Below are 26,850 nucleotides of genomic sequence, written 5' to 3'. Positions count from 1 at the left end.
TTTGCACTGCTCTGAAGAAGATGCAATACAATCTCTATATGTAGTCTATAACCTCTTAGTCTTTTAGGATAAAGTATACAGAAGGAAATTCTCACAGATATTAAAATAATGCCGGTTTAAAACTCTAGTTTGAAAATATGGTAATTTTAGGGATTTAAAACTACCCTGGATCTAATTCTATCTAATTCTTTTTCACCAGATTCTACATTATCCACACTTTTATTTTGTTTTGTTTTGTCTTATGTTTTCTGGGCTATGATGCATGGCATGAGGGATATTAGTTTCCCGGTCAGGGATCAAACCCATGCCCCTTGCACGGCAAGTGGGGAGTTTTAACCACTGGACTGCCAAGGGAGTCCCCATCCAAACTTTTAAATTTGGGGTTTCTTGTAACTGATTGCTTGAGTATGGAATAGACTAGAAGCAGGAGAAATTTTTATTTTTAGAAAGAGAAAATATTTAGTGGAGAGATTTAGAGGAGTATTAAAAGGACTAACTCCACCTCCCCACCTGCAAAAGGAATTTTGTTTATATTGTTTATATAATACTACACCTGGAAACAGTTTTTAAAAGTCTTTGCAACAATATGCTAAAATTAGAGACAATATCACAGATCTTTCAATTAAATACAAAATTAAATATTATAAAATCAAGCCTTTTACTGAGTTCACTTTTTAGTTAGGCAAAGTAACCAACATCCCACACCACAACAATTAACCAAAAGAAAGTCTGATTTAAAAAAAAAATGTTAATGAAACTTATAAACAACTGAAAAATATTGGTGTAGTATATACCTTAACATTACTTTTCTAATTCTCAGTGGTATACCTCCTGTAAGTAAAGAATGCCAATTTACTGATCTATTTTCCCCCACTGAGAAATGGCTATTTTTGGTCATGATAAAGTAACCATGGGTCTTATGTAAAAGTTCTATAATAAACTTGCCAACTCAGTTTCCACAGAGATGGAGTTCTGAGCAGAAGCCAGGAGAATTTGCTCTTCCCTCTTGTGGAATTCATGCCAGATCAAAACACAACTTCCGGGATTTCCCTGATGGCCCAGTGGTGTGGACTGTGCTCCCAATGCAGGGGGCACAGGTTCAGCCCTGGTTGGAGAACTAAGATCCTTCATGCAACATGGTGCAGCCAAAAATAAAAATGAAATAAAACACTGTTTTAAAAAAAACAAACACTGTAACAAAGCTTGATAATCATTAAAGAAAAAACACAACTTCTCAGCCCTGGAAAGTACCTTCCCCGCCTTAGTTCTGTTCAGTGCTCACAGTTTCAGGTAAGGGAATGGCAGATATAATATTAATTGTGAGTAAGAAGAGGGAAGGGGCTTCCCAGGTGGCTCAGCAATAAAGAATATGCCTGCAATGCAGCAAACACTGATACGCGAGTTCAATCCCTGGGGTGGGAAGATCCTGTGGGGGAGGAAATGGCAACCCATTCCAGTATTCTTGCCAAAATAATCCCATGGACTGAGGAGCCTAATGGGCTATGGTACATGGGCTACAAAAGAGTCAGACATGAATGAGTAACTGAACAGCTAAACAACAAGAAAAGGGAAATGTTTGTAATTGCAATTAACTTAAAAAAAAAAATACCTGCAATCCACTAAAAGACGGAACAAAATAAACTCCTTCAGAATCTTCCAAACTTTGGGCCATTTTTTCAGTTTCAGCAGCATCTGTGAACAGATCTGCAAAAACAAAAACAAACAACAACCGAAAAAAAAAAAAAACCCTAAAACAAAACGAAGAGGTTGGGGAGGGACAACAGAATTATGCTACATGACTATCATTCACCTGCATCAACATTTACTACAAATATTATGTGAAAGGTTGCTCACTTAAAAGGGTCAACAAAAAGGCAAGCAGCTCTAGTGTTAAGTGGGTTCTCCCACTGCAAAGGTTTACAGCCCACGGAAGGAGTAAGAGAAACAGAGGACCCTCATAGATGGGCTTTGCATGAGCAGGCCTTAGTTTCTCATTTAAATATATTTGGGCTGATCAAAAATCAATTCTATGTGTTTTTTGGCATTAAAAAAAAAAATTCTCCTAAAGATAACACTCATTCTAGGTCAGCTACTATAACGACTAGAACAGTCAACCATATTAACCTATAACAACTAAGAGAGTCAACTGAAAGACTATTCTATCTAATGAGTTCTATAAAGGGCTGGTGATACATATACTAAAAGTCAATCTTTATAAAACAAACAAAAATAAATCAAGATCTAATTTAGTATACTTTTTTACTGAAGTATATAAGAAGATGAACATAGGAAGACAAACAGATCCTAAGTATACAGCTAGAAGAATTTTCAGTGTGGATACACTCAGGAAGCCAACACCAAGATCAAGATACCAATTGCTTTTGTTCAAGTGTGAGCTTCCTTCATTTTGTTACAAGCAGCTGTGCTTCACTCATTCTCATAGCTGTATCATATTCCATTCTCACCAAACACAATTCATTCAACTGCTCTACAGCTGATATATATATAGGTAGTTTCCAGTTTTTGGCTAATTTAAACAGGCCACTTTAAATACACATGTATCTTCCTTTTGGTAAGAATATGTACATATTTCTGGTTGTTATAAACCAAGGGATGGAATTGCGAGTCCTAGGATTTTCATATTTACACTAGCTTTAGCAGACATTGCCAAATCATTTTCCAAAGTGGGTTTTTTTTTTAAACCAATTTAAGGCTTCCCTGGTGACTCAGAGGTTAAAGCGTCTGCCTGCAATGCGGGAGGACCTGGGTTCAATCCCTGGATCAGGAAGATCCCCTGGAGAAGGAAATGGCAACTCACTCCAGTATTCTTGCCTGGAGAATCCCATCGGCAGAGGAGCCTGGTGGGCTACAGTCCATGGGGTCCCAAAGAGTGAGACACGACTGAGCGACCTCACTTTCACTTTCACTTTAAGGCTCCTTCAGCCATATGAGAGTTCCAGTTACTCTATATTCTTACTAACAATTGATACTGTCTGTGGTTTTCATTTTCACTATTAGCTGGAATTGCACAATAGCTTGATTTCTTACTTCTCTGTTAACTAATGAAATATTTTTCACTGGCCATTTGGATACATTTGTTTGTAAAGTGACTCCTGAATGAGCATGTGAGAATGACAGCATAGATTATATGAAAAGGATCAGGACTTGGTCATAATAAATATTGTCGGCCTTACACAGTAATAATGAAAAATTTATTAAAGACAAGAAGATTAAGGAACATTTATGATAAAACTACAATGCAGGAGATGCATGTTCAATCCCTGGATTGAGAAGATCCCCTGGAGAAGGAAATGGCAACCCACTCCAGTATTTTTGACTAGGAAAACCCATGCACAGAGGACCTGGTGGGCTATGGTCCATGGGGCCGCAAAGAGTCGGACATGACTGAGCATGCATGCACGTGTGATAAAACATTAATATGGACTGCTCAATAATTATTGCAAATTTTACTCAAAATGACAGTTATTTAGATCCATAGGTTACGTTAATTTGTTCAAAATGTCCAGATAACACTTCAAAAACTAATATATTAAGAAGAAAATACTGCTCTTAAAATCTATATATTTAAGAAATCACGTCCAAATGTCTAACTTTTAAAATCAAGATGTGGAAACTATACTAAACGGCTGGTTTGAGGGAAGATTTTGGTAACAGACAAGGAAACAGGGGGAAAAAATCTAGTTTGTTCACATTCTTTACTGGTTATTCTGTTCTTGCTTGAGGAATTTCTCTAAATCATCTTCTACTTGAACTGTTCTCATATGAGCTTCTTGATGACAAGTCTTTAGGAGTGAACAGACTTCACTCAGTCTCTCCCACTGAACGCAACTAAGAAGCCTGGATGGAATCCTGGATGGATTACAGCAGAGCTATCTGAGGACGCAAAAGAATAAGCAGGCAGTCCAGCCAGGAGACTGTGACTACCACCAAACCGGCAGTGAGTTTCCTCTTTTTTCTTTTCTCTGATATCTCCTGTCCTAGAGCCAGGGACAGCGTGAAACCTGAAACTTGGGTCTGCACACTGGCAGAAATCATGAAGAGCTTCTGAGGAAGCCCTCTCTTTCTGATTTGAGGAGGAGGAGGAGCCAGACGTCTCCTACAGAACAGAGAGTGGGGAAATAATCCCCTTGTTCTTGTTTTTTGAATGCTTTTTCATTCTACCTGAATGAGAGAGAAAAAATATTGCATTTTCAAGTTTTTGCAAAAACAAATAGGAGAGATAAACCAAAAACCGATGAAGGGACTCTCTACAAGGGGTAGGAAGACAGGATGAAGGGATAGGAGAAGGAGTCAACTGCTCCTTTTATGAATTTTACTTAGAAATCACATTAAAATTCCACATTTTAAAAAAAGGCACTCAAAAAGGATGCAGCGGGGAAAACTAAAACTGAATGATAACAAAAACAAATAAACCTGATTCTTTTCAAATTAATAAACTCAGTGAAGGGAGAAGAAAAAGAATTAATCCAAGTGAACTTGAATAGCATGGTTTGACCATATACGCTTACTATAAAGAAAAAACAACAACTCTGCAAACAATTTTGAATGCTGTTTGTTGCAGTGGCATGGGTCTAGTAATTCAGATTCTTTGGTGTATATTTAAAGTTTGAGCAAATGAGTATATAATATTGTGTTGGGAACTAGGGTTCTCAATGTGGAAAAAGGGAGAGAAAAGGATAAAACTGGGACCCTTCTCTCGTACACACACACACATTTCTACATTTCTAGCTCTAGCCATTGTTGTTATATATTAAAAAAATTTTTTTTAATTTATGAAATTGGATACTTATTTATTTATTTTGGAAGGCTGCACCCCATTGCACGTGGCATCTTAATTCCCCAACCATGGATTGAACCCAGGTCCTCCCATAAAAGTGTGTCCTAACCACCGGACCACCAGAGAATTCCCTCAGTCATTGGTTTTAAATACCATTTCCTCCTAAAAGGAGGCAGGGCTCACTGGAAAACTTGATGGCAGATACAAAAAACACAAGATGAACTTATCACGTTGTGCCAGAAATTAAGAAAATGCTAAAAAACAGAATACGGATAGACATTTCTAAGACACGGAGGCCAGTCTGAGGAGATTTTCACTGACCAAATCTGGAACTACTGAGAATTAAAACAAATACATAAGAACTAGAAGAGTTATAACCTGCTGAATAAACTAAGAAACCATTAGTTTATATCAATAATAACAGGAAATGGAGGGCTCTTCCTAATATAACAACAGAATAAACAGAGTGGAAAATGGAATTAGAAAACACCATTTTTTGAGCCATCACAGTGAAGACTAATCCAGGTATGAAATACCAATGAAACCTGAATTTAGGGGGTGGGGGAAGTTTGGTGAAAAATGGGATATTACCTAATCGCAAATTATCTACCTACATATTACTTATGACAAAAAAAAAATAGTAATTATACAACAGAGAAATCAGAAAATATCTTATGCATGTGAAAAAAATTAACAGAATCAAAACAGGAATAAGGGACATTCTGCATTTCCAGGTATGTATCCTGAGAAAGACACATTGTCACTTATTTATAATTTTAGCACAAATACATTACCTAGATCTAGACATGAAAGAGCTTTCCAGGTGGCGGTAGGGGTAAAGAACCTGTCTGCCAATGCAGGAGACATAAGAGACATGGGTTTGATTCCAGAGTCAGGAAGATCCCCTGGAGGAAGGCATGGCGAGAGTGCCCATGGACAAACAAGCCTGGCAGGCTACAGTCCATGGGGTCGCAAAGACATGAAATACCCAAACTGAGGGACATTTCAGAAAATAACTGACGTTCTTCAAAAATATCAGTGGCATGAAGAACAAAGCAAAGCTGAGGAAACTGTTCTAGATTAAAGGAAATTACAAGCAATCCTGGGCTTCCCTGGTGGTTCAGACCCTAAAGAATCTGCCTGCAATGCAGGAGACACGTGTTCGATCCCTGGGTCAGGAAGATCCCCTGGAGAATGGAATGGCTACCCATTTCACTATTCTTGCCTGGAAAATTCCATGGACAAAGGAGCCTGGAGGGCTACAGTCCATGGAGTTGCAAAGAATCAGACACGACTGAGTGACTAACACACACACACGCATAAGCAATCCTGGACTGGATTCTGTAGTGGAAAAAATTGCCATGAACGACAGGATTGGGACATATGACAAAACTGGAATGTAGATTGTAAATCTGATGAAAGTACTGGACCCAGTGTTAAATTTTCTGAAGTTAATAATCCCACTTGAAGGATTCTTATTCTTGGGAAGATAATATTTCTAAGAATATTAGGAAGAGGAGAATATTAGTAAGAAGATGTTCTTAGGAAATAACACAGTGAAATACTACAGGAAAAGGAGTAAGATACATGCAATCTATTACCAAAGAGCTGAGAAAATTATACAGATATTTATCTATTTTATAGCATATTGGGGATTTCGCTGGTGGCTCATATTGGGGATTTTCGCTGGTAAAAAATGCGCCTGCCAATACCGGGTATGAGGATTTGATCCCTGGGTCAGGAGAAGCCCCTGGAGAAGGAAATGTCAACCCACTCCATTATTCTTGCCTGGAGAATTTCAAGGACAAAGGAACATGGCGGGCTACGGTCCATGGGGTCACAAAGAGTCAGACATGACTGAGCAACTAAACAACAACAACAACAAGAGCGTACTGGATGGAAAGATGAATGGGTGGATAACAGACAGATATGGCAGTCATGGCAAGATGTTGAAACACGGCAAATCTGGGATAAAGGGTATATAAGAATTTTTGTACTATTTTTACAATTTTGAAATTATTTCAAAACAAAAAGCTGAAACAGTTTTCATTGTCTCTTCTTTTCCTCTGTCTCTCCATATACGTATTTATACGTAACTCAGAGATGTTTAAAAGAAGAAAAAAAAATAAAAGAGATCAGTTTACCAATTAACTTTTTATTATTCTCTCTCAATTTCATGATTTGCATACCTTTGTCATTTTTGGCTTAGAAATTTAAAATGCTTCTCTTTATTTGCTTATTAATAAGCATTCATCATTTTCCTCCAAGTATTTTTTTATTTTCTTTTTTATAGAATTACAGTCATTTTTTTTACTTTCTGCTATTAAATTGTGTTTCAAATGCTTTCCTTGGCCCTATGCTACCTTAGAAAAGATATTTTCAAGTTTCCAAGTGGCTAAGTACCATTTAAATACTGTTTTTACTGTTCATTCTACTATTCTAACCGTATTACATAAAAAGCTGTGATGTTCCACTCTTGCTTTTACAAGTATGGCACTGAGAAAAGGATTTGGTGGTGGTGGCTGTTGTGTGTGTGTGTGTGAGAAAAGGGATTTACACAGACTTGAAACAAAAATATAAATGAAACAGAAAGAAGAACAAAAACCAGAAAACATGTATACTCTGTTGTCTATACTTGATCAACAATTTGCCCCACAAATGACACATCACAGAATTAAAAGCATCCGTGGGAAGGAAGAAAAAAAGAATAGCATTTTGAAGCATCCAACAGAAATACTACTTTCTTTTGTAGACCAAGCATGAACACACATGAAATCTTTAAGCCTAGTTTAATTAGGGGCTCTTGGTATTAAGATCAATTCAATCTCCTAAAAGGATATCAAAAACTATGTTCTTAATGTATGAAAACAAAGTATTTACATTACAGTAAGAAAACTTAAGTCAGTTTGGTATAAGAGCAGCTCAAATAAAATAGAACAAAGAGAAGTCTGGCCTGCTACCAGGACAAAATATATTTTTATTTGGAATCACTTTATTTGCATCCTTTGCCTTCTCCATTTTGAGACTTTCTGTTCTAGTTCTTTTGCGTAATTTCTTCAGACAGATCTACTGCAAGGCCAAGACATGTGCCTTCTGCACTTAATCTGAATGTCTTAGTCGGACCCTGGAAAACTGGCTCACTGTTCTTTTTTCTCTGTAACATGGAGATGTAGTTCCACTTTCCAAACTTTGCAACTAACTTCCATGCTGATCTGATTCTCTCCTCTTTAGAAACAAACCTTTCTATCGTGACTCTTTTCTTTATTCTTGAGATTCACACAATTCATCTCCCTAAGACTGTCTTAGTTAGTACCTTTTTTAACTTGGTAAAGCCATTTCACTCTGAAACTTAGGTCTTTCTTCAGCTCAGGAAAGTTTATTTTCAATTCTCTCTTCAATTGTTACATTTTCATAATTCTGTTTCCATAATTCCATTTTCATATTCCAGAAAAGAGACTATTATTGGTCACATATTTTTTTCCTCTGATCTTTCCTCTATCAATATGTATCTCACATTTAGTTTGTTGTAGTTTATCGAACTTGGTCACCCTCCTTCAAGGGGCTGTGTATCCTTAAATATTTTGTGCTCTCTTTCAGGTCAGACTTGTTGGGGCTGGCAGGCAGTGAAAGGTAAGGGAATGGACACCCTTGGCTCTGGGGTTTCTCAAACTATGAGAAAGATCAGGCCTCTCCCTTCAGCCTGGAGGAGGAGTAATCAGACAAATCAGTACCAGGGTCCATCTCTACCAGGCTCTCCTGGGGTGATCAAGCCCAGAGCTTGCTTCTCCACAGCTGAGGGGATCTGCTCTTGGCTCGGCCGGCTCAATCCATAGTGAACATCTATAGCGTCCTCAACAGCCTCTAGTATGTTCACCAGTAAGACTCTGTTGGTGCCCTCTACAGACCCTGTGTCTGCAGAGTCTCCTCGACAGCTCAAGGCTTCCTTTACGCCAGCTGCAGCCATATTTACCTTACAGTTTGTCGTCCCAGCAGGAAGCAAGAGGGATGCAAGACCATAAAGAAAGACACTAGTCACTAGTAATGACATACAACCATTCACCACCACCTAATTAGTTCCTAGAGGAGAGAATGTTTATCTCATCTTCTCTAATGAGAGAGGCTATTCTCTCTCTTGGGAAGATACCCAGAGAGAAGAAATCAGTTTTACTTTATTTCTAGTAAACAAGAGTCCTGGGTAACTTTCAGTGTATGCTCAGAGTCTGATGGGGATTGCCTGGAGCAGGCAGATGTGGCATGTAGCGATTAAAAATGAAACTGCTAGGGAAAAGATGTCTCCTGATCCACATCACTGGAGGACAAGAGAGATGGGAACTGTCTCAGCTGTAGAAAAGAAATAGTGCATTCTTTCAGTTCCTTAAATGGCCCGCGCTCCTCTCTCCTCAGGGCCTTCTTCGCTGGTCCTCTCTGCTTGGGCTGCTCCTTGACCAGCTGCCTCCCCCATTTGTCCAGTCTTGTTCGTCCTTCAGGGCTCAGCTGAAACATCACTTCTTTAAAGAAGCCTTCTGAGTCTCCATACCAGACAAAGCCCTCCCTTTAGAAAAGTATCATTGATTCTATTTATACTTCTCCTTCCTGGTATTTAACACTATTTTTTGGTTGTTTTTCCCCAATTATGCATTTAACACACATCTTTCCTGCTAGACTATGACCTTCATGAAGGCAGGAAGTATCTGTCTTACTCCCACGTGTCTCCTAGCATGGAGTTCCGGGCTTGTACTTAGCACTCAATTACCTGTTAAGCGAATAAAAGCTGGAAGACATAAACATATTTCTAAGATTGAGATACCAAAAGAGAACAAAGAGTGAAGGGGAGCAGAGATGGACCAGATGAAAAGGAAAAAGAGATGATCCCACAGGGACTCAAATGGGGCCGTTAACATAGGGAGTAAGGGGGAGAAGTGAGAGAGAACTGGCCTGTGTAAAAAGATTAAGAAAATAAATCTAAAAAATGAAGATGGAACTGGCTTAGAAGAGCTTTTACACCTAAGCCTGAAGTGTTCAACCCAGAAAAGGGGTAGAAGGAACCCACCATTCAGAGTGGAAAAAATCTAGAACATCACACAAAGACACAAAGGCTCAGAATACACATCTCCAAGGAAATGACCAGGTTAATTAAGCTCTGATACACTGCGTTTCTCCTGAATATAATTCAGTTATTTTTTTCTGAATTAATTAATTGTAATTAATAATTATATAATTATTTACATATATTTATATTGTATTATATATTGTTATAATTCATTTTACATCATTAATTATAATTAATAATATAATTCCATTATTAATTCACAGATATTACAGTGAATTCTCAGAATAGAAAGAGATATATTAAAATAAAGGTCAACTTTTTGCATGAATTTCAGACAGGTATATACCAGTAATTTAATAAATACCACTGCGTAGTTCTGTTAATAATAAAAATTTTAAAGTAAATAATTCAACTCTGAATTCTCTCTCTCTTCAATCAGTCCAATGGTTTCTTATTTCCTGCCAGAGATGGGACTGGCCTTTGGGGGGCTCCTTATGCCTCCACTGGAAACACATCACTTTTCTAGGTCAGGGCCATTTAGTTCCATCTCCCAGAAAATAGTCTTCATCATTTGAGAGTCACAGTGACTGAGCCTCAAGCCAGAAGCAGTGGAAATGATTTCCACTGGCAATGTGCACATGCTGTCGTAAGGAACTAGGGAATGATTTTTTTTTTTAATGAGGAATGTGAAGTCATTCTGCCTTTCCTTTGCATCTTTTAGGAAGGAGCAAAATTAATAAAAGGAACAACTAAACAAGAAAAAATATTGATATGTAACCTTTTTCGCTTGTTTTTTGGTCTCACTGTGCAGCTTGTGGGATCTTAGTTCCCCAACCAGGAATTGGATCCTCACCCTTGGCAGTGCGGGTGCAGAGGCTTGACTACTGGACCGCCAGGGAACTTCCCATATTTTCTATTTCTGATAATTCTGAGTTGACTTAAAAACACGTCCAAAAATTGAAAGTAGTACATTTAAAGAAGAGATTTTAAGTGATAAAAACTTTTCAAGTAAACATTTGCTTTTTGGTAGCAAATATCTTAAGCTTATAATGCAGGTTCAGGTTTATAGACAAAGAGAAAGAAAGAAAGGAGGAAGCAGAGATTGGTGTTTTCCTCCAGACTGTATGTTTTCTGCCAACAGAACTATTTTTGTCTTTAAACAAAATCAGCTTAGTTCAAATCAGCAAAGTAAAAAGCCAGACCCTCTCAAAATGTAATCATCAGAGATAGCTATTGCTAATACTTAGGTATATAGCATTACATACTGCATGTATTAAATATGGTTATGTAATATACAGGCTGTTCATTGTTCACAATAGCCAAAAAGTAGAAACCACCCAGATGCCCATCAACTGATGAGTGGATAAACTGTGGCACATGCATATAATGGAAAATTATTCAGCAATAAAAAGAAATGAAGTAATGATACATGCTAAAATATGGGTGAGTGAAAGAAGCCAGTTAGACCACATATTGTTTGATTCCATCCATATGAAATTTCCAGAATACACAAATCTACTGATACAGAAAGTAGATTAACAGTAGCTTAGGGCTGGGGGGGTGGGGTGTGAAATGGGAAATCACCACCAATGGATATGGGAGTTTCTTTTAGGGAGAACAAAAAAATTCTAAATTTAGATTGTGGTGTAAAGATCAGACTTGCGGTTGCCAAGAGGGAGCAGGGGAAAAGAGAGAGAAGGCTGGGAATTTGGAGTTGGTAGATGTAAGCTATTACATTTAGAATGGATAAACAACAAGGTCCTACTGTAGCACAGGGAACTAGACCCAATCTCCTGAGATAAACCACAATGGAAAAGAATATTAAAAGAAGAATGAATATATGTGTAAATGAGGTCACTTTGCTGTGACTAGCCCAGAGACTGGCACAACAATGTAAATCAACCATACTTGAATCCCACCAGGCTGCTCTGTCCATGGGATTCTCCAGGCAAGAATATTGGAGTAGGTCGCCATTGCCTTCTCCAGGGGATTTCCCAACCCAGGGATCGAACCTACATCTCCTGCATTGGCAAGGGGATTCTTTACCACTGAGCCACCAGTATACTCCAATATAAAATAAAAATTAAAAAAAAAAAAAAAGAGGCTGATGGAACCAGGGCCATACTCTTATGCATAACACTGCATAGCTCCTCCATAGTAGGTTTTCTCTCATACATGACTCTATTCATGACACTGAGAACATTATAAAGGCAATTTAAACTATTCTAAACAAAGAAATCAAAGACTTCTGAGCAGCCAGTGAAAAACAGGAGCATATTTTAAGTGGATGGAAGGAGAATAAAAGGAGGGCTCTCCAGGGAAAGCCAGGACAGGTCACAACTGGAAGGGAGAGCAGGTTTCTAGAGATCACTTAAGTCCAACTTTGCAGACTCAGAATTTTGATTAGACACAGTCACAGACCAACTAGACAGTGAAGAACAAAGATGAAAGACAATGAATGCATCACAAAATAGTGGCTCTATCCGTGGAATTCTCCAGGCAAGAATATTAGAGCAGGTGACCATTTCCTTCTCCAGGGGATCTTCCCAACCCAGGGATCAAACCTGGGTCTCTTGCATTGCAGGCAGATTCTTTACCATTTGAGCCATCAGGGAGGCCCATATTTTCTTCTAGCATGTGTCATTTTATTTTGAGTTTCATTCAAACAATCCATTCATTCCCTTCTGATTAGCTTATGTGGTTGTCTTGAGTTAGGGCTGGCCTATCTACGAAAGCCATTTAGAAGATAACTTACCTAACTGCTGAGCCCACTCTATGGCAGTGCCTGTGTCTCCCGCATTGCTTTCAGCTAAGCACACCACTTCTTGCCCGATCTTCCACCCAATTAATGGATAAAAGCCTTAAAAACAAATAAACAATATAAGTCACATAATAAAGAGTGAATTCATTACAGAGGTGTCTGCAGTGGAGCAATCTGATTATCTCAAAAACTAGCAACATGCCTATGGGGTCAGACTGCCTGAGTTCAAATCCCCGCCCTGTCTCATTTTCTAGGTGTGGTTTTACAAGTTTCCAACTTCTTAGCGTCAGTTTCCTTGACTGTAAAACGGCCTACCTCAGAGAGCTCCTGTGAGAATAAACTGAGTTAATACAGAAAAAGAATTAGTGCCTGGCATAGAGTATGAACAATAAATATTAGCTTTTATCAGCTACAAGCAATCTATGTCTCTAGAAACACAGAAACAATATTTTAATTGAGAAAGTAATGGTTATTACAAGATTTGTTTGTTAGAGAACTAACCATGTTATTACATTTATCTGCAGTTTCTAAATAAGGTTTCTAAACAGAAACAATGATCATTTTCCTTTTTTTTTTTCCCTTAATTTTTATAAAGATCATTTTTCTAGCTTTCGTTTTCCCAATTAAGGGGAAATGAAGAACAGTAGGCAGGATGAAAGACAGGAACAAGATTTTAAAATCCACCTCTAAGTAACCATGTTAAAGGAGCAGGGCTCAGACTAAAAGCCCCAAGCGCTCCCGAGTGTAGTTACACAATCTAAATTTCTTGGATTCTGCATTCCAGGATTTCTTCAATTAGGCAGAACAAATTCTTAGTAGTTGTTATTAAAATTCTAAATATACGGAACTTCCCACTCCAGTATTCTTGCCTAAAGAATTGCATGGACAGAAGAGCCTAGCGGGCTACAGTCCATAGGCTCACAAAGAGTCGGACATGACTGAGTAACTAACACACTCCCTGGTGGTCCAGTGGTTAAGACTCCATGCTTTCACCACAGGGGCTAGGGGTTCCACCCCTGGTCAGGGAACTATTAATAAGATCCCACATGCCATACTGTGAGCCAAAAAACAAATTAGAATGAAACCCTGAATACACATGCATCACTAGTTGAGAAGTACCAACCCTAAAAATATTCACAAAAAGAATAAATCCCAACACATGAAAGAAATTTTAGAGACCTAGAAAGATGGTTTAAATAAATATAACAAGTGTTAAAGGTAAATCTTTGAAAAGCTGACCAAAATATCCTAATCTTTCTGAATTTTTCCATAGAATCCTGGTTATTTCTTAGTGCTTTTAATTAAAAGAGTAAAAGCAAGTGGGTATTGACTATCTCTAAGACAAATAATGAAAAATATTAGAGAATATCCTTAATATAAAATAGGAAAGTAGTGTCATAAAAGTGAGTGAAAAAAAAATGATATTTCATTAACAAATAGGATAAATTCTAACTCCTTACCTCCAACACTCTGTTGAGGGTTATTTCCAGTATTGATATCTAAAAACGTCCCAGTTCCCATGGTTAACTTCACATCTCCTGTCTGAAAGCAGCATTCTCCAAACATGGCTGCTTGCTGGTCAGCGACCTGCCAAAACAAACAAATATAAGGTCCTTATGCCTTTAGCACTGGTCCATTTCACTGTATCCCACTGTCTTACTCACTATAGTCTCATGGTTCAATACTTTCTTTCCTTTTTTTCTTTTTCCTTTAAACAAACTCCCTGGTGTGAACATAGCAACAACTATATAACAGGAGTCTCTCTAGGACCATAACATTATGTGGAAAACTAACATGTCTCGGGAATTTTTAGTGGGCAATCTACTTGACCACTTTGAAGAATCATAAGAATAATCTTAATAACAAAAGTCAGAATAAAATTTGTGCAGAAAAAAACAGCTAAGGTTCGTTATTTGCAACTTGCAAGCACCTTCATTCATTAGTCAAAATAACAGACCACACAAATTTCCCTTTTAAGAAGTAGCATAGGTGTGGCTCAGAGGTTAAATTGTCTGCCTGGAATGCGGGAGACCCAGGTTCGATCCCTGGGTCGGGAAGACTCCCTGGAGAAGGCAATGGCACCCCACTCCAGTACTCTTGCCTGGAGAATCCCATGGACGGAGGAGCCTGGTAGGCTACAGTCCATGGGGTTGCAAAGAGTAGGACACGACTGGGCGACTTCACTTTCACTTTCATAGGTGAATAAGTAGATGTAGGTTAAAACCATATATTTCCCAACCATATATTTTTGTTAAAAAGAAAAATTATAACTTCTTTTTTTTTTGGCCACAACACATGGCTTGTGGGATCTCAGTCCCCCGATTGGGAATTGAACTCTAGCCATGACAGTGAAAGTGTCAAATCCTAACTACCAGACCACCAGGGAACTCCCTATAACATTTGCTAATGTAATACATGTAGATATATTTAATATATATACACCACAATATTTTAAGAACCAAAACTCACCTGAAGAATGCTTTCTCACTAATCAATAAGTTTTCTGCTGCTGCTGCTGCTGCTGCTGCTAAGTCACTTCAGTTGTGTCCGATTCTGTGCGACCCCAGAGATGGCAGCCTACCAGGCTCCCCCATCCCTGGGATTCTCCAGGCAAGAACACTGGAGTGGGTTGCCATTTCCTTCTCCAATGCATGAGAGTGAAAAGTGAAAGTGAAGTCGCTCAGTTGTGTCCGATTCTTCGTGATCCCATGGACTGGAGCCCACCAGGCTCCTCCGTCCATGGGATTTTCCAAGCAAGAGTACTGGAGTGGGGTGCCATTGCCTTCTCCGAGTAAGTTTTCTAGTCATACCTTAATCTAAACCTGAGCCTACTCTGAGTTGAATAAGACTGATCTTCTCCAGGAATTTGTAATTTGAGAATTAAATTCCCCTCCCCTCACTTGACTCCTCCACCTACTGGAGTGATTGTCTATGTAGGGTCAGATGTTCTACACCTCCTTCTTAAGCTGTTACAGGAAATTAAAAGCAAGGCCTGAGTTTCTATAGTCAAGAAAGAAACCTCAGGGGCATTCCTGGTGGTCCAGTGGCTAAGACTCTGTGCTCGCAATGCAGGGGGCCTGGGTTTGATCCCTAGTCAGGAAACTAGATCCCACATGTTGCAACTAAGAGTTCACATGCCACAACTAAAGATCCTGCATGTATCAACTAAGACCTGGCACAGCCAAATTAAGTAACTAATTACTAAAAGGAAACAAAGAAACCTCAAAAACCAGAAACAGCTAATTTTTCACTCATCCACAGATTCTTTACTGTCTCAGTAGAGGAAGGATTTTATCAAATGTAAATGCACTTTAAAAAATAATAAAAAATAAAATGCAAATATTTGTCTTCTTTATTTTAATTGCCCTCTCACAGTTTCTTATATTAATATAAATTAAGCACTGGCCCTATCACTGCTTCCTGTCTCAGAGTATCAAATATAAACCACATATTACTCAGACTACAACATTTTCTAAAAATTTAGCATAGTACTTTTCTGAAAAACAACATATAGAGAAGTCAGAAAAAGTTATAAAGAATTTCCATGATAGAACACTAGCCCATTGGTCCCCTTTCCAGAAAACAGAGAATCCTTCTGATTATATTCAGGGCCCTTTAACTTAAAAACAAAAAACACACTCTATTCTGCTTGGACATTTGTGTTTCTTAAACTAAACCTAACTATTCACAGATATTCATTTAGTTTATATACTATACAAGGAAAAATCCTCAAGTTTTCTACTTACCAAGGCCACTATTGGTATAGGCACACCAAATATCTCTTCATCCACTGATCCAAAATTGTGGCTTCAAATAAAATTGATTAAAAAGTAAGTTATAGCTCTAGAAATATTAATTCTAAAATTTAACATAGCCCCAAAAGTTACATAATGAACATACAAGCACCTTGGAGGTGTAATAGTGATAAAATAATTTTCCCCCCGAAGGCGAGGTGAATTCAGGGACAATTTTGCTGGTTTCTATATCTGATTTTCATTATTACCTCGTATCCTTCACAGGAGGCAGGAGAGCGAGCGGGATTGAAAGCAGGGAGGTAACGATCTTGCTCCAACACATCTGGGCATAAAAATATGTCATCAAAATCCTAGCTGAATTATACAAAAATTGGTGATTCAAAAGGAAGGGGAAAAAACTTTACCTCATATGGGTCAAAAAGTCCAGTTGTGCTGGCATTTGAAAAATCTGTGGCAAATTCAGAACCTAAATTTACATTGGAAATGATCTATTTATTATCAGGTAGTGTCAATCAACACCCATATCCTTATCAGTCTCAACCTTGCCTGCTCTCAAATTCATTCAAAATGTGCATTTCCAGTGCAAAGTCTCCAAAGCAATTTCCTGTTTAACACTTTTAGGCACATTGTCAGCTCATGATTCCCAGTTTAAAGATGAGGAAAGGGGCTCAGAGAAGCAATGTGATTACCTACAGCTATATATACTCTAGGTACAGTTGCAAAGAAGCAGATTCAGTATTGAACTCAAGTCTTACCACTCTCAAACATAAGACTTTTCTCAGTCTTATGTTTGAGGTGTCATCACAATTTAAAAATCACTCCTGTCTTAGAAAATATCTGAAATTAATCTAGCTTTACAATAACAGGAAGTTATTAGGGTCCCAGAAAAAACAGGATGTCTGGGATATGGGGGAAAAAGTTTAAAACTTTCGCTTCTTTAAGATGAATGATTTCTATCAGTCAAATTCCAGTTACCTGAGCAGATCTATCAAATCACCTTTACCTTTTGTGAGCTTATGTAACAACCAGGTATCAACAGTCCCAAAGCAGCAATTTTCTTCTTCCACTGCCTTTTGCACCTTGAAAACACAATAGCACATGATCAGTTCAAAAGGGATAAATTGTTAAGTGCATGATCAAGTGCCAATCACTAAACACAGTATCATCCCATTTTTTATAAAAATTTATATACAGAGAAATAATTTCTAGAATTTACCCTCAACAATTCTAAGCAATTACTACAGAGTATGAAAGGCTTTAGTTTTACACTGAGCATGCTTATTTTTGTGATGAAGAAAAAGTGTATCTATTTTTTAGTTTACATATATGAATATGCCTAAATATAGAAAGTCTAAAATGGGATATAGCACAATAAAGCTCACAGGTCAAATCAAAACAGTTGCTTGTTTCTGTATCACAAGTTAAGAATGCTTTTTTAATTTTATAATGGTTAAAAGAACAAAAAGAATACTTTGTAACACACGAAACATGAAATTCAACTTTCCATTTCCTTTAAGTTTTACTGACCACAGAGAGCACAGCCACGCTCATTTCTTTCTGTATTATTTATGGCTACTTTCATGCTACACTGGCGGACTGGTTGCGAGGGAGTCCTCATGACCTCTGAAAGCCTAAATATTACTTACTTGGCACATCACAGAAGAAATCTGCCGAAGCAAAAAAAGAATCAAAACCTCCTTAAACTAGCTAACAGAGAAACTGCCAAGCTTGTAAAGCTATCGTTAACTTACTGGAAAACAATTCCCCAAATCCTACTTGGTCATCTCTCCAACTCTTATTTGTCCTTTAAGACTAGCGTTTCCTGGATATGCCCAACCCAGCATCCAAGGACATCTCTCATACAGTCACCATCTCACAACACCATTCATTCCCTAAGCTCCTTAAGAGCAGGAACTAGATTCCATTTATAACTCCAACACCTAGGGACATCCCTTATCCCTTTCAAATAACAGATGTTAAAAAAAAAAAAAAAAAACTTGCTAAATAAATGAGGTAAAAAAACAGCAAATGCACATATTTAAGAATGAATTATATTTTAATAGTAGAAGGGATCAATGAAAGAAGATGAATGGCATAAGTTTTAAAAAGAGAAGTCACCTTATCACAAGTATTTTGAAGAGTCAGGTGTTATATCACTTAAATATGGAGTGTGTACATGCATGCTAAGCCGCTTCAGTCGTGTCCAACTCTTTGCAATCCCTTGGACTGTAGCCCCCCAGGTTCTTCTGTCCATGGGATTCTCCAGGCAAAAATATGGAGTGGGTTGCCATGCCCTCCTTCAGGAGATCTTCCAGACTCAGTGACTGAACCTGTACCTCCTGTGACTCCTACACTGCAGGTGGATTCTTTACCGCTGAGCCACTGAGGAAACCCTAAATATGGAATACTTTAAGTAAAATAATGATATTTGAAACTTTCTAAATTTAGAAATTGTGATTCTCTAATTTGTTTCAAATTAGACAAAGGTTCATCTGCATCTTTCTTTTTTTGCCATGCCATGTGTCATGATCCTAGTTCCCTGACCAGGGACTGAATCTGTGCCCCTGGCATTGGGAGTGCAGTGTTAACCACTGGACCAACAGGCAGGTCCCCAAAGGTTAATCTGTATTTCAGCAAGTAGCAACAATGCCCACCAGGTAGTAAACTCACCTGTTCATTTAAAAACTACTTCAGGGCCAGCCCCTCTGATAGGCAGTAGGTCCTCATTAGGTTAGCGAGGGAGAGAGTAGTCAGGGCTTCCTAACACAGGAGGACCAAGAGCAATCCTCTTCACGTTGGGTTAAGACTCCAAATGACTCTACTCTAGGAGTAGGGGTAAACTAAAAGCTTCTTACAGGAACTCCATCTCAGCTTTGAATCATTTCAATCAAGCTGGATTTAGAAGAGGCAGAGGAATCAGAGATCAAATTGCCAACATCTGCTGGATCACAGAAAAAGCAAGAGAATTCCAGAAAAATATATACTTATGCTTCACTGACTACGCTAAAGCCTTTGACTGTGTGGATCACGACAAACTGTGGAAAATTCTTAAAGAGATGAGAATACCAGACCACCTTATCTGCTTCCTGAGAAACCTGTGTGCAGGTCAAGAAGCAACAGTTAGAACCAGACGTGAAACAATGGACTGCTTTAAAATTGGGAAGGGAGTATGTCAAAGCTGTATATTGTCACCCTGCAATCAAACCAGTCAATCCTAAAGGAAATCAACCCTGATATTCATCAGAAGGACTGATGCCGAAGCTAAAGCTCCAATACTTCGGCCACCTGATGCGAAGAGCTGATTCACTGGCAAAGACCCTGATGCTGGGAAAGACTGAAGGCAGGAGGAAAAGGGGCAACAGAGGCTGAGATAGTTGGATGGCATCACCTACTCAATGGACATGAGTGTGAGCAAACTCTGAGAGATGGTAAAGGACAGGGAAGCCTGGTGTACTGCGGCCCATGGCATCACAAGGAGTCAGACATGACTTAGTGACTGAATAACAACAACAAAGTAATCAGGCATATGAGGAAACAAGAGAACATTGTGGCAGGGGTGGCTGGTGAGGGTGGGAAAGAGAAAGAGACAATCCATAGGAGTTACATATACTAGCCATGGATTTTAAAATAACATGCTGATTTGAGGCATGGGGGTGGAAAGAAATTCTAAAACTTAAAAACGAAGAACTTAATGCTTGGGTTTTAATAACAGTGTATTAGAAACAAAGAGATAATAAAAGAGTTGGAAGACCGGTTAGATGAAAATACCCAAAATAAGGCCCATAGAGACCAAGGAATGGAAAATATGTAATAAAGAGTGGGAGTCAAAAAGGATTTAGTCAAAAGATCCAACATACATGTAAGCAGATTTTCAGGAGAATGGAGCAGAAATTTATACTTGAAGATAATAGTTGATATTATCAGTTTTCCAAATCAACAAGATATCAAGCAATGAATTTAAAACTTCCTACAAGGCCCAAGCTTACCAGGTGGCACTAGTGGTAAAGGATCTGTCTGCCAATGCAGGAGATGTAAGAGACATGAGTTCAAGCCCTGGGTTGGGAAGATCCCTTGGAGAAGGGAATGGCAACCCACTTCAGTAGTCTTGCCTGGAGAATCCCATGGACAGGAGCCTGGCGGGCTATAGTCCATGGGGTCCCACATGGTCGGATATGACTGAAGCAACTTAGTGTGCATGCATGCATGAGGCCCAAGCAGGATGTCACACTGAGATAAGTGCAGAAAATGTGCTTGATCAAGCCAACATCCATACATAACAAAATATCTTAGCAAACAGGAAAAGGAGAGTATTTCCTTAAATTTGATAAAGAATATCTAAAGAAAACCTATCATAGATTCATACTAAATGGTGAAATGTCGAAAGCTTTTGTTTCAAGATCAGGATGAGAAAAGCATCTTTGCAGTCATCCTTTCTAGTCAATATATATCCTGCAGGTCCTTATCAACATAAAGAATAAGAAATAAAAGTAGAGTCATATTTCTGTATCACATGTTATTAGGAAATTATAAATTAAACCAATGAGATACTACTTCACAACTATTGTGTGTTAGTCACTCAGTCATGTCCAACCCTTTGCGACCCCATAGACTGTGAAAGTGAAAGTGAATTCTCTCAGTCGTGTCCGACTCTTTGTTGCCCCATGGATTGTAGCCTACCAGGCTTCTCTGTCCATGGAATTCTCCAGGCAAGAGTGCTGGAGTGGGTTGCCATTTCCTTCTCCAGGGGATCTTCCCAACCCAGGGATTGAACCCAGGCCTCCCACATTGCAGGCAGATGCTTTACCATCTATGCCACCAGGGAAGCCCATGGACTGTAGCCCACCAGATTCCTCTGTCATGGGATTCTCCAGGAAAGAGTAGTGGAGTGGGTTGCCATTTCCTTCTCCACTTCACAACCTCACAACTATTAGAAGAGCTAAAATCCAAAGTACTGACATCAAATGTTAGCAAGGATACGAAGCAACTCCCATTCATCGTTGGGATGAATGCAAAATGGTAGATCCACTTCAGAAGACAATTTGGCAGTTTCTTAACAAATTTAAAACATACTCTTACCTTATCATCCAGCAATTGCATACCTAGGTATTTACCCAAATGAGGTGAAAATTTATGTTCATATAAAATCTGCACAGTGAAACCACTGTGAATGATACTGTAATTGTAGATATACCACATTAATAATACTTTATAATAATGTGTCACTATTGATTAATCAATTGTAACAAATGCAGCATATTAATAACAGGAAAACTGTACTGGGGAAATATGGAAACTCTGTACTTTCTGCTCAAGGTTTCTGTAAACCTAAAACTCCTCTAAAATTAAAATTTACTAATTTCTTAATGGACAAATGATTTATTCAGCTTGCATATATCTTCTTGAGTCAGTCTGGGTAGTTTGTGCAATTTCTAAGAAATTTCCCCTTTTATTTAAGTTATCTAATTTGCTGGCATACGCTTGTTCATAGTATTGTCTAATGCTTTTAACTTCAGTGAAGCTGGAATTAATATTAACTTTTTCATTCATAATTTTAGTTATCTGGATCTTCTTTTTGTTTTCTCTTTTTCTTTGTCAGTCTAGCTAATCTTTTCAAACCCACTTTTGATTCTGTTGATTTTTTCAACTGTTTTTCTATTCTTTATTTCAACAGTTTTCACTCTAGTCTTTATATTACTTTCCTTCTGCTTGTCTGGGTTTTCAGTTTGCTCATTTTTTTCCCCAGTGTCTTAAGATAGAATATTAGATTTGTTTTAACATAGTCTCTCTATATAATATAGTCTTAATCTATATTTCCTTGTAAACACTATTCTTGGTACATCACATTTTGGTATACTATGTTTTCATTCATTTTCATTCATCTCAAAATATGTTCTAATATCTCTTGAGATTTCTTTTTTCAACCGATTATTTAAAATGCTTTGTTTAATTTCCACATAGTTTTGAACTTCCCAACTTTCTATTACTTATTTCAAATTTCATTCCTTTGTAGTTGTAGAAATACTTTATATAATTTCAGCCCTTTTAAATGTATTGAGACTGTATTATGGTGTATAGTCTATCCTGGAGAAGCTTCCATACACCCTTAAGAAGGATGTGTATCCTGTTGTTATTAGCTTTCTGTAAAAGTCTATTAGTCTAGATAGTTTATGCTATGGTTCAAGTTTTCTGTTTCCTTATTGATCTTCTCTCCAGCTGATCTACCAATTATTGAAATGGGGTACTGACATCTCCGACTACCACTGATGCATTGTTTATTTTCACTTTTGGTTCTGCCAATTTTTGTTTTCTGTATTTCAGAACACTGTTATTAGGTGCATACAAGTTTGTAATTGTTGTGTATTTCTGATGGATTGACTTATTATTATAAAATGCTCTTCTTTATCTTTAGTAAAACTTTTGTTTGTTTTTAAAGTCTGTTTTATCTAATATTAGAATGGTCATTTAGCTTATGGTTGCTGTTTGCATGGACATCTTTTCTATCCACTGACTTTTCAAAAAAATATTTCACTGAGGTATAGCTGATTCACATTGTTGTATAAATTTCTGCTATATAGCAGAATGATTCAATTATATATATGTATATATATTCTTTTTCATATTTTTTCCATTACAGTTTATCACAGAATATTGACTGTAGCTCTGTGTGCTACAGAGTAAGTCATCCTTGTCATCCTATATATTCTAGTTTGCACCAGCTGATCTCAGACTCTCAATCATTCCCTTAACAACTCCCTCTCCCCCTTGGCAATCACAAGTCTGTCTTCTGTATGTCTGTGAGTCTGTTCTGTATAGTAGATTCCATCCATTTACTCTTTTATTTAACTGTCATTTTGACTCATTTACCAGCCTTTTGCATTTTCTTTTTTGGGGAGGGGCATGCTGATCAGGGACTGAACCTGGGCCCCAGAAGTGAAAGCCCAGAACTCTCCCTCCAGACCACAAGGGAACTCCCCATTTAATCTTAACTGATCTGTTTTTCTGGTCTAAAGTATGTCTCCTGTAAGATAGCACACAGTTTGATTTCATTTTTTTAATCTAGTCTAAAATCACAATGAAATATCACAACCAACCCACCAAAATGGCTAAAATTAAAGACTGATAATATCAATTATGATGGTAAATGAAATTAAAATCTCTCATTCACTGCTGAGGAGTGTGCAAATTGACAAAAACTGGAAAAACGTTTGATATTATCCACTAAAGGTGAAAATATATATACACTTTTATGCCCTAAAAAATTCCATTCCCATGTATAGATACAATAGAAATACATTTACAGCAATAGAAATGCAGAGCATTATTCATAATGGCCCCAGACTGGAAATAACGCTAATGTACATGAACAGAATGGATACACACACCCTGGTAAAATCACATGCTGAACACTAAATTACAATGAGAATACAATAAAATTAATGTACACACAGTGCTATATTTCACAAATATAATGCCAAGCAAAAGGAGTCAGATACAGAAGAATAAACACTGCATGATTCCATTTACAAAGTTCAAAAATATTCCAGCAAAGAAACCTACGTGTGGTGTCCAGGAATAAACATGTAAATTACAAAAATGGAAAGAAAACATCACACACAGTGCCACCATGTTCTATTTCTTGATTCAAATAGTGTTAAACAGACGTTTGTTCCACAAAATATCACTGAGTGGTAGGTACGTTTTGGTTCATTTACTTTTCTGTATGTGACATGATTCACCATTAAAATGGTTTAAAGAAATATTGAGTAAAGATTCCTTGTCTTCCATCCCAATGTGGTAGACACAATTTTCCCTCAAATAATCAAATTAATGTCCTTATTCCTTCCATTTTTTTCATTCCTCAAACACACACACACACAATCTTTTCTTACCTCAATCAGGTTCTGCAAAATCCAGGCCAATCTCAAAGAAACATGCTGAGTTGTGAAAGTGAACAAACTGGCTGCTAGAAATTGTTTACTTCTAGTGAAAAAGTGCAGTACTCGGCAGGAACTGTGTATGAGCTATTTTTTTAAAAAAAAGATATTTTAGGAAAATGTGTTTAATGGCGTTTGATGTTTCTATATCAATTCTATACACATGCAAACAAACTCAACAGCAAACAACTTCTTTAATTCCTTATATAGTGTCCTCAGCACATAAGGAAATCAAGCAAAGCACCCTAAGAGGTCAATTTGCAGTCTAAAATATGAAACGTGACACACCTACTATGAATGTCTTCAGAACACTGCAGGCTCAAGTACTTACAAAAACCTTTGAAAAATAACTATTTTATACTTCTTTACCTATTTTCAACTATGGAAGTAAAGCAAGAGGGTCAAGGGAGAAGGCTATTTTTCTATTAGAAATATATTTTTAATCAACTTAGTATTAACACAGAAGGGAAGTTTCCCTACACATTAAGTGTTTAAAATTTGGGATGAATTATTTTATTTAATACTATTTATATTTATCTAATGATTAAAGATGAAATATACAGTTTTAAGTTTACTTCTTAGTAATGCAAAATCTTTAATTGGAAAAAAAAAAAAAAAACCTTATACAAAAAACTAGCATTGAGTTTTAAGGTTTGTAAGACATACTAGAAAAAAACCCCCAAAACAACAAAATAAACATGTATCCTGCTACCTAATGACAAAGATGCAGATGGATGATTCAACTTCTGAAACTGATGTTTTACAAAAAATTCAATTACAGAGAATTTATCTACTTGCATTTTTCCCTCGGTTATTCCTACTCCTCCTCAAAAGAAATTGAAAGATTTTGGTTTATTTAAAATAGAAATACAAATTTATTTTTCCTTCATTTTTGGCATAAGGCATCAATCAATAAATGTGTAGACTCAGTTCTCTCATTACAGTTTTGTTCTTCATTTTTTTTTTTGAACAATAGACTTCAACTTTTTTCACCTTTTCTTTCTTTTTGATGAGAGCATTTAAGTTCTACTCTCTTAGCAAATTTCAGTTATACAATATAGAATTATTAACTATAGTCATCACATTACACGTTAGATTCCCAGACCTTATTCATCTTATAACCAGAAATAGTACCCTCCTTTTCATCCTGTTCAGTACTCTGACCTTCTGCAGGCCAACCTTCTGCACTTTACATTACTTATTAAATACAAGACTTTTAAAAAAGTATTTAATAATCCTCTTTCTGATGTGTTATATGTTAAGAAATGCTTCAAACTGAAGTTCTTCCTCTACAAGCAACTAGATTTTTCTCTATAAAGACTTAGATTTGGGATCCTTCAGGGATCTTCTGTTAAAATGTAGATACTTTGGTGGGGGCACACAAAAAATATTAAGACTTCTAACACCTGCACTTTTAGTCAACATACGAACAATGAACACTTTTGTTCACATACTGAACAACTATTATTGAGTGCCTTCCAAGTCCCAAGAACAGTGCTAAGGCCCTGAGAAAATAGAGCAAACAGGCAGAATCCCCGTCTTCTTGAAATTTACATTCTAGCAGGAAGAGATAGGTAAATAAGTAATCAAATCAATAAATGAGATCATCCAAGAATACAATGGTTCTAAAATGAACCCCTATTTAATATACTACTAAAAAAGAAAAAATGCTATAAATTATGTTGTGACATAATGCTAAGATATAATTCATGGTTAAAATGACAAAAAAAAAAAAAATCCCTGATGATTAAAAATGCATCCTGTTTAAAAATCATCGGGCTTCCCTGATAGCTCAGTTGGTAAAGAATCTGCCTGCAATTCAGGAGACCCCAGTTCAATGCCTGGGTTGGGAAGATCCCCTGGAGAAGGGAAAGGCTACCCACTCTAGTATTCTGGTCTGGAGAATTTCATGGACTGTATAGTCTGTGGGGTAGCAAAGAGTCAGATACGACTGAGCAACTTTCACTTTAAAAATCATTCTTTTCAAAATTAGAAAAAATACACATCTTATAACTCATACACTGCTGGTGGAAATGTAAATGGTACAACCACTCTGAAAAAAAAGTACAGCATTTATTGTCTTATAAACAAAACACACAATTACCCTATATTCTAGCAGTCATCCTCTTGGGGTACTTATCTCAGAGAAATGAAAACTTATGCTCACATAAAACCCCATAAGCAAATGTTCATAACAGCTTTATTGGTAACAGCCCCAAACTGACTCTAGCACAGATGTCCCTCAACAGGTGGCTCATGAATAAAACTCGGCAATAAAGCAGAAAGGAGTACCGATACATGTAATAACTTGTGTTCTCCAGGGAATTATACTAAGCGAAAAATGACCCAGATTAAAAAAGGTTATGCTGCACGATGCCACATGTCTCACATTTTTGAAATGAGAAAAATTTGAAATGAAGGACAGATTAGTGGTTGCAACGAGCTAAGGATGGGAGAGGGTGGGGAGGAACGCAGAGTGAGGCAGATGTGGTTATAAAAAAGCAGCACGAGGGATCCTTGTAGTGATGAAAGTATTCAGTGCCTTGACTGTG

General features: G+C 37.4%; 1 protein-coding gene across 2 annotated transcripts in view; it reads right to left on the bottom strand.

Annotated features, from left to right (window-relative positions):
• Positions 1-26,850, bottom strand: part of GK5 (glycerol kinase 5) — an 81,239-nt gene that overhangs the window by 15,887 nt on the left and 38,502 nt on the right. For both annotated transcript variants that reach the window (XM_005888765.2, XM_070375034.1), the window contains 8 exons: positions 24,254-24,385; positions 17,368-17,443; positions 16,769-16,830; positions 16,613-16,686; positions 16,356-16,416; positions 14,070-14,196; positions 12,604-12,708; positions 1,610-1,704 (listed from right to left, as the gene is read on the bottom strand). In XM_005888765.2, the coding sequence (XP_005888827.2) occupies positions 1,610-1,704; positions 12,604-12,708; positions 14,070-14,196; positions 16,356-16,416; positions 16,613-16,686; positions 16,769-16,830; positions 17,368-17,443; positions 24,254-24,385 (732 nt within the window). The remainder of the gene's footprint in view (positions 1-1,609; positions 1,705-12,603; positions 12,709-14,069; positions 14,197-16,355; positions 16,417-16,612; positions 16,687-16,768; positions 16,831-17,367; positions 17,444-24,253; positions 24,386-26,850) is intronic.

This window comes from Bos mutus, chromosome 1, assembly GCF_027580195.1.
Source record: "Bos mutus isolate GX-2022 chromosome 1, NWIPB_WYAK_1.1, whole genome shotgun sequence".
Lineage (NCBI taxonomy): Eukaryota > Metazoa > Chordata > Mammalia > Artiodactyla > Bovidae > Bos > Bos mutus.
The sequence above is the reverse complement of the archived record's forward strand: the minus strand, read 5'-3'. Positions and strand labels throughout refer to the sequence as shown.